At 42.8% G+C, this 12872-nt stretch overlaps 1 protein-coding gene and 1 long non-coding RNA gene across 4 annotated transcripts; one reads left to right on the top strand and one right to left on the bottom strand.

Annotated features, from left to right (window-relative positions):
• Positions 1-3243: 3243 nt before the first annotated feature.
• On the bottom strand, positions 3244-4352 carry LOC119840986. Its single transcript, XR_005288366.2, has 2 exons — positions 4078-4352; positions 3244-3337 (listed from the first exon to the last, which is right to left on the bottom strand). It is a non-coding gene; the product is annotated as an uncharacterized LOC119840986 (long non-coding RNA).
• Positions 4353-4415: 63 nt separating this feature from the next.
• PDCD2L (programmed cell death 2 like) lies at positions 4416-11537 on the top strand. 3 transcript variants are annotated; one of them, XM_038367783.2, is made up of 7 exons: positions 4416-4765; positions 5749-5912; positions 6064-6133; positions 6670-7067; positions 7992-8105; positions 9135-9286; positions 11389-11537. In XM_038367783.2, exons 1-7 carry the CDS (start codon positions 4634-4636, stop codon positions 11517-11519), a joined length of 1161 nt encoding a protein of 386 aa, XP_038223711.1. In that variant the 5' UTR covers positions 4416-4633; the 3' UTR covers positions 11520-11537. The 3 variants fall into 3 exon arrangements, with proteins under 3 accessions (XP_038223711.1, XP_043350928.1, XP_043350929.1); XM_043494993.1 differs by lacking the exon at positions 7992-8105 and having other exon boundaries at positions 4447-4765; XM_043494994.1 differs by lacking the exons at positions 7992-8105; positions 9135-9286 and having other exon boundaries at positions 4447-4765.
• Positions 11538-12872: the final 1335 nt, after the last annotated feature.

The following is a 12872-nucleotide window of genomic DNA, read 5'->3' as shown; positions in this document are numbered from 1 at the left end:
TGATGTTTGCTCACAAAATAACACCAACTAGAGTTATAGTACAACACTATTGTAGAATTTGGTATGGCGCTGTCAAAAAATTATATAAATAAGTTCAAATACAGTACCATGATAATATACAGTACATGTAACACGTTGCAGATGCTGAGTAGCAGTGTTGCCCTTTATTCCCCCTTTTTTTTCCTCTCTCAAGAGTCACTCATAGGCCTTGCATCTGCTCCCACAGAGGTTATGAGTTTTGCTATTGATTTTAATGCAAGTTCAATATAAGGTGCTGAGTGCTCTCCAGTTCCTTATAATGAAAATAGTTGCAGGTACTCAGTGCCTTACAGGATCATGGCTCAACTCCAGACACCTAAGAACATCAGATAGCCCGATGGTCTGTTTAGCCCAGTGTCCTGTCTTTCAACAGTGGTCAATGCCAGATACTTCAGAGGGAATGAACAGAACAGGGCAATTACTTAGTGATCCAGCCCATTGTCCAATTCCATCTTCTGGCAGTCAGTAGCTTAGGATACCCAGAGCATGAGGTTGCATCCCTAACCATCTTGGCTAACAGCCATTCATGGACCTATCCTCCATGAACTCATCTAATTCTTTTTTGAACAAAGTTATAGTTTTGGCCTTCACAACATCCCTGGCAATGAGTTCCACAGGTTGACTATGTGTTGTGTGAAAGAGTACTTCCGTATGTTTTCAACCTGCTATTAATTTCATTAGGTGACCCCTGGTTCTTATGTTATGTGAAGGGGTAAGTAACAGTTCCCTGTTCACCTTCTCCGCACCTTTCATGATTTTACAGACCTCTATCATATCTTCCCTTAATCTTCTCTTTTCCAAGATGAACAGTTGAATAGTTTTTAATGATGAATAGTTTTTAATCTCACATTATATGGCAGCTGTTCCATACCCCCCAATCAGTTTTGTAGCCCTTCTCTGTACCTTTTCCAATTCTAATCTATCTTTTTTGAGACAGGCTGACCAGAACAGTCGGCAGTATTCCAGGTATGGGTTATACCATCGCTTTATATAGTGCCATTATGATATTTTCTGTCTTATTATTTGTCCCTTTCCTAATGGTTCCTAACATTGTCAGCTTTCTTGACTGCTGCTGCACATTGAGCAGATGTTTTCAGAGAACTATCCTCAATGACTACAATATCTCTTTCTTGATGGGTAACAGCTAATTTAGGCCATCATTTTGGATGTATAGTTGGAATTATGTTTTCCAATGTGCATTACTTTGCACTTATCGGCCATTTTGTTGTCCCATCATCCAGTTTTGTGAGATACCTTTGTAACTCTTCACAGTCTACTTTGGATTTAGCTATCTTGAGTAATTTTGTATCATCTCCAAATTTAGCCACCTCACTGTTTACCCCTTTTTCCAGAACATTTATAAATACATTGAATACCTATAATCATTTTTTTATTGTTTAGCCCCTTTTCCTATAAATGTTATATACATAACTGTTAACTCTTCACTTTTTGAAGTTCTTATTCTATTGCCTCAATGAAACCTAGACTGATGGGAAATTCTGAGATTATGTGAAAAAAGATAATATGGGGAAAAAAATAAAGCACATTAAAGTGTGAGATAAATAATCTTTGGTTTCAGAGTAGCAGCTGTGTTAGTCTGTATTCGCAAAAAAGAAAAGGAGTACTTGTGGCACCTTAGAGACTAACAAATTTATTTGAGCATAAGCTTTCGTGAGCTATAGCTCACTTCATCGGATGCATTCGGTGGAAAATACAGTGGGGAGATTTATATACACACACAGAGAACATGAAACAATGGATTTTATCATACAAATTGTAAGGAGAGTGATGACTTAAGATGAGCTATTACCAGCAGGAAGGAGAGGGGGAAGGAGGAAAACCTTTTGTGGTGATAATCAAGGTGGGCCATTTCCAGCAGTTAACAAGAATGTCTGAGGAACAGTGCGGGGTGGGGTGGGGTGAGAAATAACATGGGGAAATAGTTTTACTTTATGTAATGACTCATCCACTCCCAGTATCTATTCAAGCCTAAATTAATTGTATCCAGTTTGCAAATTAATTCCAATTCAGCAGTCTCTGGTTGGAGTCTGTTTTTGAAGCTTTTTTGTTGAAGGATAGCGACTCTCAGGTCTGTAATCGTGTGACCAGAGAGATTGAAGTGTTCTCTGACGGGTTTTTGAATGTTATAATTCTGACGTCTGATTTGTGTCCATTTATTCTTTTACGTAGAGACTGTCCAGTTTGGCCAATGTACATGGCAGAGGAGCATTGCTGGCACATAATGGCATATATCACATTGGTAGATGCACAGGTGAACAAGCCTCTGATAGTGTGGCTGATGTGATTAGGCCCTATGATCGTGTCCCCTGAATAGATATGTGGACAGAGTTGGCAAGGGGCTTTGTTGCAAGGATAGGTTCCTGGGTTAGTGGTTCTGTTGTGTGGTTGCTGGTGAGTATTTGCTTCAGGTTGGGGGGCTGTCTGTAAGCAAGGACTGGCCTGTCTCCCAAGGTCTGTGAGCGTGATGGGTCATCCTTCAGGATAGGTTGTAGATCCCTGATGATGCGTTGGAGAGGTTTTAGTTGGGGGCTGAAGGTGATGGCTAGTGGCGTTCTGTTATTTTCTTTGTTGGGCCTGTCCTGTGGTAGGTGACTTCTCGGTACTCTTCTGGCTCTGTCAATCTGTTTCTTCACTTCAGCAGGTGGGTATTGTAAGAATGCATGATAGAGATCTTGTAGGTGTTTGTCTCTGTCTGAAGGGTTGGAGCAAATGCGGTTGTATCGTAGAGCTTGGCTGTAGACAATGGATCGTGTGGTGTGATCTGGATGAAAGCTAGAGGCATGTAGGTAGGAATAGCGGTCAGTAGGTTTCCGATATAGGGTGGTGTTTATGTGACCATCGCTTATTAGCACCGTAGTGTCCAGGAAGTGGATCTCTTGTGTGGACTGGTCCAGGCTGAGGTTGATGGTGGGATGGAAATTATTGAAACCATGGTGGAATTCCTCAAGGGCTTCTTTTCCATGGGTCCAGATGATGAAGATGTCATCAATGTAGCGCAATTAGAGTAGGGGCATTAGGGGACAAGAGCTGAGGAAGCGCTGTTCTAAGTCAGCCATAAAAATGTTGGCATACTGTGGGTCCATGCGGGTACCCATCGCAGTGCCGCTGATTTGAAGGTATACATTGTCCCCAAATGTGAAATAGTTATGAGTGAGGATAAAGTCACGAAGTTAGGGCTTTTTATTGTTAAGTGCCTGCACCAATGTAAAATTTAATTGCATTACTCATATCAGATTTCTTTAGGGCTCTTTGTTGATGCAGTATCTTTCTTTTTGCACTGAGAGACAAGGTGAGTGAGGAAAGTGAGTGAGTGAGTGCTGGTCTTTTACTGGACCAGCTATTCCCTCATGGGGTTGTCAGGCATCCGGTTTTCGACTGGCAAGCCTGGTTGAAAAGGGATGCTGAACGGGCTCCTGGAAGGGGCCGGCATGTCCCACTGGCTCCTAAGCGCAGGGGCAGCCAGGGGGGCTTCACATGCTGCCCCTGCCCACAGCACAGGCACCACTCTGAGCGCTGGCTCCACAGCTCCCACTGGCTGGGAACCACAGCCAATAGGAGCTGCAGGGGTGGTGCCTGGGGGTGTGGGAAAGCACAGAGCCCCCTGGCCGCCCCTTTGCCTAGGAGTGACATGCCACCACTTCCGGGAGCTGCCTGAGGTAAGCGCTGCCCACACTCTGAACCCTCTTTCACATCCCAACTCTTTGCCCCAGCCCTGAGCCCCCTCCCACACCCAACCTCCCTCCTGGGCTTGCACCCCAACCCCATGCCCCTGCCCTGAGCCCGCTCTCCAAACCCTCGGCCACAGCCCAGAGCCCTCTCTTGCACCTCAAACCCCTACCCCCGAGCCCACACTCCCTCCTGCACCCCAACCTCCCGCCCCAGCCCAGAGCGAGTAAGCCAGGGTGGGGGAGAGCAAGCAACAGGGGAGGGGGGGATGGAGTGAGCAGGGGTGGGGCAAGGATGGTGGGTCTTCTGCAATCATAAAGGTGACAATGACAACCCCATTCCCTCACCCACCTCGCCTCTCCAATAGCCTGGGCCTGACACCGCTGCCAGGGAGGCATCGACCCCCGCTGTGGTATATGCGTCGACCCCTCCGCCTCCTCTGAGACTGACGAAAATCTCACTTGTCGCCCAACATGGAGCCCATGTTAGCGCAGCGCAGCGCAGCGCAGGGCAGGGCAGGGCAGGGCGGGCGTCGGTCCCGGCGCGCCCCCGGCAGGGCGGAGACGGAGCCCCGGGCAGCAGCGTTCCGGGACTGGCCAGGAGGGGGCAGTCTCTTCGGCAGCACGCCGCAGACAGCGCGGGGCGGGTAGCCCGCGGGGCAGGGGCGGGGCCCCAGGCCCCATCAGCCGACCAGACGCGCCCGCCACTCCAATGGGCGCACGGCCCCCGCCCCCCGGATTACTGCCGCAGCCGGCAAGCGCCCTTCGCCCGCGGGCAGCTTCGCGCAATCCCCCACCCGGCGCTCCGACGCCGGGGAGGAACGTTCCCCTGCCTGCGTTTGTCCCCTCTCGGCTGCCTTCGTCACGTGGCACGACGCGCTCCGCGCCCCCCTTGCCCTCAGGCCGGCATGGCCGCCTCTGCCTGCCGCGCTCCGGAGCCCCGCGTGCTGCTGGGGCTCCGCGACGCCGCCCTCCCGGATCCCGGCCGGGACAATCTGCAGCCCCCGTCGTGGGCCACCAGCAAGCTGGGCGGCTCCCCGGTAAGGGGGCCGCGGGTGCCCGACAGGGGCGGGCGGGCTCGTGGGCCGGTAGCGGAGCGGTCGCTGCCGGGGCCAGCCCGGGTCGCTGCGGGCGCCCTGAGGGCGGTGGAGGCTTGTGCGGCTTCGTAACGCAACAGCAAAGCGAACCGCTGGTAAAGTCCGGCGCTTGGCGGCCTCTGCCGGGCAGCGGCTCCCCCGGATCCTGCGCTTACCTCTGCCTGGGGCGAGTCCCAGTGAGCCCGCGGCACGCACCGGCCTCTGCCCGCCCGAGCTCGCCGCAGGAGGTGAGCCTCAAGTTCGCTGTGACGAGCTTAGCCGGGGATGTCAAACGGCTGCTGGAGACCCCAGCTTTCTCCGGTGGTTGTACATGCTCAGTTCTCCGAGATGCGCCCGGCCCCATCTCAGCCCGGCTGGCAGCGCGGGCTGGTATTTGGAGGATTTTTGCATAGCGACGTTAAGTCAGGCCATACTGGCTCAGACCTATGGGCTGCCTAGCCTAGCTTCCCACATGGCCAGTGCCAGGTGCGTCTGAGGGAAGTGAACAGAGTAGGGCACTTACTGAGCAATCCATCCTCTGTTGTCCAGTCCCAGCTTCTGGCTGTCAGAAAGTTAGGGATACCCAGGGCATGGGGTTGTGCCCCTGACCATGTTGGCTAATAATAGTCACTGATGGACCTATTCTCCATGAATTTACCTAATTCTTCTTTGAACCCGGTTATTCTTTTGACCATCGCAGGTTGACTGTGTTGTGTGAAGAAGTACTTCCTTATGTTTGTTTAAACCTGCTGCCTGTTAAGTTCATTGGGTGACCTTTGGTTCATGTGTTACATGAAGGGGTAAATAACACTTCCATCTTCGCTTTCTCCATACCATAATTTTATATCTCTCTATCATAGCCTTGCCTTAGCAGGTCTCATTAAATACAACTGCACTGTGCATCTTGAAATCATCCTTAATCAAGGCTACTGTTTTGTTTCTCCTAGAATTGTGCCCCTTCAGTAACTATGACTTATCCTTCTTGTGGGATCTGCGGTGCCATCCTGATGCACATAGTGCAGATATATTGCCCCCTTGAAGGCTCGCTATTCCAGCGTGTCATTAATGTGTTTGCTTGTGCCGTGAAAGGCTGCTGGGGAAAATCAGAAAGGTATGTATATGGTTTACGTTTCTCTTCTGAGTCTTCTGGGTGGGGGAGGGTGCTACTGTAATACAAAAAATGAATCCTGTTATCTTATTTTGCCTTTATCACATTAATTACTTGTTTTTCTTACATGTCACTTTCTTATATTTCATTTTAGCTGGAAAGTGTTACGCTCCCAGTATTTGCAGATGCAAGGAAAAGAAACACAAGATTGCAAATTAAAGCAGGTATAACTTGCAAGTATGATTTCTTTTTAAGTGCGATATACAGAGTGTAATATTTAGGAACCTCAAACAAAATGTATAGTTTCTTCACAGCTGAGATTTTTTTTTCCCTATTACAACTTTTTTTTTTTTTTTTAAACTATGGGTGGGTGAGAATAAAACGGTATGGTTTTTGTACTGATAGACTTAGTCTGTTTGTACAGTGATTGATTGATTGATTTGAGTTTGTTTTTGTTTGTTTGTTTGACAGAAATGTACCATAATTATGTAGTAAGTCCTACCTTTGTTCCACCTGCCACAAGAATTCAACTTTTAAAAATTGAAGTTATATCCTATTCCATAGATAAATCTTTGCATGTTACACACTTGTTTTACACATTTCTCTTTGTTTTGGGCAGTTTTAGGGTCAGTATCTAGCATTGGGGGAAAAATTAAATCAAGCATTATGTTGAGAAACTTTGTTTCTTCATTTGTGTCAACAAAAATGTGTGCAATATCTTAGGGACACGGTGCTTGAAAATTGTCCTTTTTATTCTCAGAAACAAGAGAATAACTTTGCAACAAAGGATTGGTGCGATGGAGCAGATGACTGGGGAATTTGTGATGAAACAGAATATCCTGTGCAAACCACCAGTCACCTACTTGGCTTAAACACAGTGAGCAGTTCCTCCTTGTCCACAGCCACAGAATGTGCATCCCAATTTCAAGGACTTAGCCTGTCGGAAACTACAGATATCTCTGATTCCTTACATAGGCCAGTTCCATGTGGAGATGGGATAGTAATGCCTACCTTATGTCCCAGATTCCAGTCCTACTACATCAGTGTTGTGGATGAGGAAGACTATATTGGCTACGTTGATACAGATCATGCACACAAACTTTTAAAGGAATATCAGCAGAGGGAGGGCATTGATTTGGAACAGTTGATGTCAGAAAGGTGAGAATAGGTTTATAGTCTGTGCTGTTAAATGAAGACCATTTGATGAGCTCTTGTCTGCTGACCTCTTCCAAAATAGTTAAATCACTATTCAGGTTCTAAATCATTAAAGCATCAGTCAATTTTATGCTATCTTAATTATATATTAACAGTTAATTCTATTTGGTGTATGGATTATGTCCACTATACTTGTAGTTTCCTAGGTTAGTATTGAAACTTCCTTTTCCTGTGGATTTGAGGAGGGGGATTGGATGACTATGAGAGATGGACCCATAGAAACTTTATGAAGGAAGTAGTCTGAAAAATAGATTTTGGACATTAGAGTTCTATGCTGCTAGAACATTTGTGTAGTTGACCACTTAAACCAGGAACAATTGCCACTCTGTTAGAATGTAAAATAGGCTCCCACAACAGAAAAGTGGGGTGTTAATCTGGTACTTAAGTATGAAAGATGATATCACTTGCAGGATATACATACATGCTTCTCTGAAGTAGTTTTCTTGTTCAGTTGAAGGGACCTTCTTGAAAGAGTACGTTAGAGGACTCCCAATTTTGTATTGGGGGGAATAAATAAAAACAATACCAAAATTAAAAACTGGAAGGGCTTTGAGAGATCACAGAAGGGAATGACACTAGATATAAACAAATATGTGGTGGATTTGATTTCATGCATTATATTGCAGGTTAGCTAGAAATAGCTTTAATGATTGTGACCCAGTGAATATCGATGAAACAGGACCAAACTGATCAATTACACTTTAATAAAGGGTTGCCTCTAGTTTAAGAAACGGGTGTCATTTAATTATGGGTAATATAACAAGAAACTTCAAAAGTGTGTTTTTCCTCAGAGTAACCATACTTATTTTTGAACATGTATACTATACAGTGCACCTTACTGGCAAAATTTCCCCCTTATTCGTCCAGTTTTGTAGGTGAAGGTGATAATGAGAAGTATGAAAAAAGTGAAGGCAAAAATAGGGACCATGTGTTCCATAAATTTATGAAGAGAATTTCTTCCTGTCGTGAACAAATTCTAAGGTATTTTGATAATCTAAACATGTTTTTGGTAGGGGTGCAATGTCAGTCATTTGTGTCAGAGAATGAACAAGTCTTTGATTTGACATCACTGAAAATGTAATGTGTTTTTAAAATTATTTTAATTTGTAAGAGTTTCTAAGTGTGGTGTGTGAGATACAGTATAGATTACAGAAACACCCTGTGTTCAGAACAGGTGAGATTCTCACCCCTGTTCTGACCCCTTTATGCCAATAAAAATGGTTGGAGGAGCAAAGAGCCCTGGATTTGGTCAAGGAGAACTGAGGAAGACAAAGACAACTACTGAGACTCTCTTGCATGGGGGTGTGTGTGTGTGTAGAGGAACAGGGCTTGTGGTAGAAACCTTAGTCCATAGATCATTGGAGAACCTGAGCAGCATTGCTGTCCCTAAGTAGCTGATATTCAGCTGTTGTAACTCTATCCCAGCCCCCAGAGCAGCCCAGAAATGGAGAGGTGCACCTTAGTGTCTTTACCTTTTGGACTATGATTTCTGTGCTGTGCTTCTCAGAGGTGCAGAACAGTATCCCACATGTTGCATTGAAGCAGAAGCTACCTTTTAACAGTGGTTCTTGAGAGATGAGAGATCTCTTGTAACAGAAATGTTGTGTTTTACTGTAATGGACCACAGTATTGCAAGGTGTTAAGAGCCCCCTGTTCCCAGTGAACTGGAATTGCACAACTGCATTTAGTGAGAGTTGAGGGTACTGCAAATCTTACATGCACCAGTCAATGGCTTCTGTCTTCTTTTAGATATTGGGAGGCTGCATTCTTTCTCATCCAGCTCTCTCATATGACTCTCTAAGTCTTTTCCCCCACTTTAACCTTTGTAAATAATGAATGAATATTTCTAAAACTTAGGTCATCAGCAGGAATCAGAATCTTTGCCTATTTGTATGGCAAGCAGCCTCTTAGATTTAGAATCCCAAGTACTTACGTGACATTGTCATGTGTCTGAGTCAATGAGATTTAGTTGCAAAAAATGTAAATAAGGGGTCTTGTTTTCTTCTCTAGATACTCCTGGGGTGGCCAGCCTTTATTTATAACATGTCCTTCATCCAGCATTAATAAAATGGTTCCAGTCTGCAACAGCTGTGGAAGTAACAGAGTCTTTGAATTTCAACTTATGCCAGCACTGGTCAGCATGCTGAAGAGTGTTGATGCAGGTTAAATCTTTTGTTGCTTTAACTGAATACTAGTTAATCTGCTGGTTGATTATGATTATGATGTACTGGAATTTATGCTGCTGCTTGCAAAATGTACACAGTGAATGAAATAACTATTTTTAATACCATTAAGTCAATCAAGAAGCCAACTAATATTGAACGTAGCCTTCTGTTAGGTTGCACTCGGTGCTTTTGGGGTCTTGTGAGGACAGTATCTTGTACAAGACTCACTGTGTTGTTCAGCTTCCTTTTAATGAGAAGCAACATTCCCATTCCCGTTTTGTTCCTATTTTCTGGGACTGATCAAAGCCTCATTTTCCTTAGTGCCTTTCCAATAAGAGAAGTCTAGAAAACTCCTTGTCCCTGAATAATAATTAACGTGTAATGCTAGTCTAAACTGAAGACTTGAGAGCTGAATAAATATCTGTTAAAATTCTATTTCATCACAAACACAAGAAGCTTTATTTTGTTTTAAAAATTTCAGCAGGTTTTCTTGAAAACTTTGAAGTAACAAAGTACTCAATGTTTGCTTAGGAGATTAAACCCTAGTCTACACTACTAATTTGTGTTGGTATAACTATGTCACTCTAAGGAGTGGAACATCCACACACCAGAGCAACAGTTATGCTAACTGAACTCCCAGTGTAGACAGTGCTATGCCCATGGGAGGACTTCTCCATCGACATAGCTACTGCTTCTTAGGGAGGTGAAGTACAAGAGAAGCTCTTCCGTCAGCATAGGTAGCATCTTCACTAAACTCTACAGCAGTACAGCAAGTGTAGACAAGCCCTAAAAGTTAACCATATTTGAGATGAGGAGGGTTTAATTACTAAACAAAACCCTGATTTATTATGTGTTTATATCAAAATGTAGTTCAGAACACTGATCATTTAGGCTTCACTGACACCAACCTTCTATACTGCAGATTATGGTAAAGATGTTCCAGACAAATTGGATTGTGATATCCCAAATACATACTGAACTACATTCTTTGTGTTATACCTATTCAACCTCACTGACTCACTGAAGCCACAGTGGTTGATACAAATGTGAGAGAGCAGAATTTGACCCATTCTTCCTTTTTTAAATTGCAGTAAATTTTAAGGTAGTATGCTCAAAGCCTGCTTAAAGTTATTTGTGAATTTCAGTCAAAGGATTGATAACTTAAAAATCAAACTTCCATCTGAATTTTATAACTATTACAATACAAAATATTACTGTAACTGAAAGAGTAAATCTCATTTCTAAATTACTGTATGCTGTTTTGTACATGAGGTGGATAATGAAATATATATTCTTACATTAGAAAATATTTTAGAGGCATCCGATAAGTGAGATACTGTGTAATTATATGTGTATTACAGAATGATTAACGTTCAAATTAAGTTTTATGAAGCAATGGAACATTTCTGCAGCATAGGTGACAAATGGGTATAACCAAAACGATAGTTTTTCCTTAAACATAAATCAATCTTAAGCAAACCTTCTTGGGCTTCTGCGGTCCAACTTTTTTTTTAATACTGAATTATTAATATCTCTCGGCCTATCATTAGTATTTGAAATCTGGAATGAATGAAGTGGAATGTGAGTTTTAGATTTTGGGTTGTTTTTTTTTTAAATAATGTCAAAACTTTTTAGTGTCCAGAAACTTAGCACTTAATTAAGTCCAGTATCCTCTAAACACTTACACATTTGCTTACCTTTAGGCATGTGAGTAGTCCATTGGCCTAGCTACAGCCAGTGCCCCCTTACCCCCATCATATGCTTACAAGACATTATAATTAAGTCATTAGGACTTCTCACATGCTGTGGAGCATGTGCACAAGTGTTTGCCAGATTGGGACACTAATTAGCATCCCAAAGTTGTTTAAAATTGTAGCAGTCTACCTGTCTGACCCACCCTAAATAGATATTTCAATTACCTGTGGAGAAAGGTAAAACTGTTTTAAAAGTTTTAAAACTGCACATGAACAAATGACCAATTAGTTATGTAAATAGCTATTTGTTGCTTATACTGCTTATGCATTTATAAACACCTGCCTTTTTAATGTTAACCACTAATACAGTACATGTTGTAAACTCTTAAATATTACTTTTTTCAGATCTATCAGTTGAATTTGGAACAGTTATAGTTTACACATGTGAAAGAAGCTGTTGGCCAGCTAATCATCAGAACCCCTTGGAGGAATTTATATTTATACAAGAAGATCCAGATCAGCAATTATTTAAATAAATGTTTTATTTTCTTGAACAGATTAAGTTCTTATTTCAGTAAAATGAAGGTATTTGTGCAGCAAAATGTCACATAATGCAGATATGGTGACATTTTGAAGTCACATGGTAGTATGGGTTTTTAGTAATTCTTGCAAAGGGAACTCCAAAACTGCTGTGCTGAGAAGTGAATATTAATACACTTTCATAAAACTTGGTACATGTACAAGATTTGCTACCTTTGTTTATCTATACAATTTTGTATAGTGATTTAGTAGTACATATTCTAGCTAGTAACTATGCGTACTTTAAAACGGTCAGGGATGGGAGGGAAAGGAGGAAGGTTGTTCTTACTGCACTTGCTCTAGCTTTATTTTGTTTGGCTTATGTCAGCTAGGCAGCATTCTAGAGTCCTGCAACTGTTCAGCAGGAAAAGTTGACCCCCTCTGTAGATTATCAGATTAAGTATAAAATATAGGCATTTCAATTGGATTTCTTTATCTTCAGTTGGCATTAAGTGAATATGCAGTTTGTGATCCAAGAAAATGTATTCTTATTATGACTACTGTACTAAGGATGATGAGGGTCTCTTTATGACTTTCTGCTGCGCTACTAACACTGAGTTCCAGGTGCACGGCCTCTCCTCCGGTTGAGCTTTAAGATGGAGGAGCACAGTAGTGATTAGGTACAGGCTTGATTGTGAAAACAGGGATATAAATTTGAGTCCTATCTCCTTTACACACACTTTTGTATGAGAAGCTTCTATGATATGAAGAAGGGTTTAAAACTACCTCTCCTATAATGGGTTTCTAATCCCTCTCTTCTTCAATCTCCTGTTACCCATTTTTGCTTTAACACACATAAGGATGCAAGATTTCAGATGCAGTGCTAGGAATTATTCCATATATTCCTGATTCTGGGAGGATGGACACAGCCTAACTTCTGTGATTTAAGTGCTTCTCTAACCTAGGGCATTGGCTGTATACAAATGTGCCTGGGTTTAGTTAAACCCCTGTGTGAACACCTTTATTTTAGTTTGAAGGGTTTTGCTTAGCCCTGTTCTTAATCTATGTAAACTAAACTATAGCAAGCTTGGTTTTAAATTGAACTCAGAGCCTTTTGCATTGGCTTATTACAGTGTAAGTAAAAACAGCATAACTCTGCATGGGGGTAAGCCCTATCACAAAATGTGTTTTTTAAAAACTGTTAGCTAAACCCTTAATAAATTTTAAAGGGCTAGTACAGACCGCACAAGTTGTTTGTATTTAGCAGGTAGAAATGAAGCTAAGGTGTACCTCTAAGGCTAACACGTTTAAAAAACAAGCTCAAACATTATTCCTTTGTAGATAAGCATTGCTAAGCTATGATTCTAAAG

The sequence above is a fragment of the Dermochelys coriacea genome, chromosome 12 (genome assembly GCF_009764565.3).
Source record: "Dermochelys coriacea isolate rDerCor1 chromosome 12, rDerCor1.pri.v4, whole genome shotgun sequence".
NCBI lineage: Eukaryota > Metazoa > Chordata > Testudines > Dermochelyidae > Dermochelys > Dermochelys coriacea.
The sequence above is the reverse complement of the archived record's forward strand: the minus strand, read 5'-3'. Positions and strand labels throughout refer to the sequence as shown.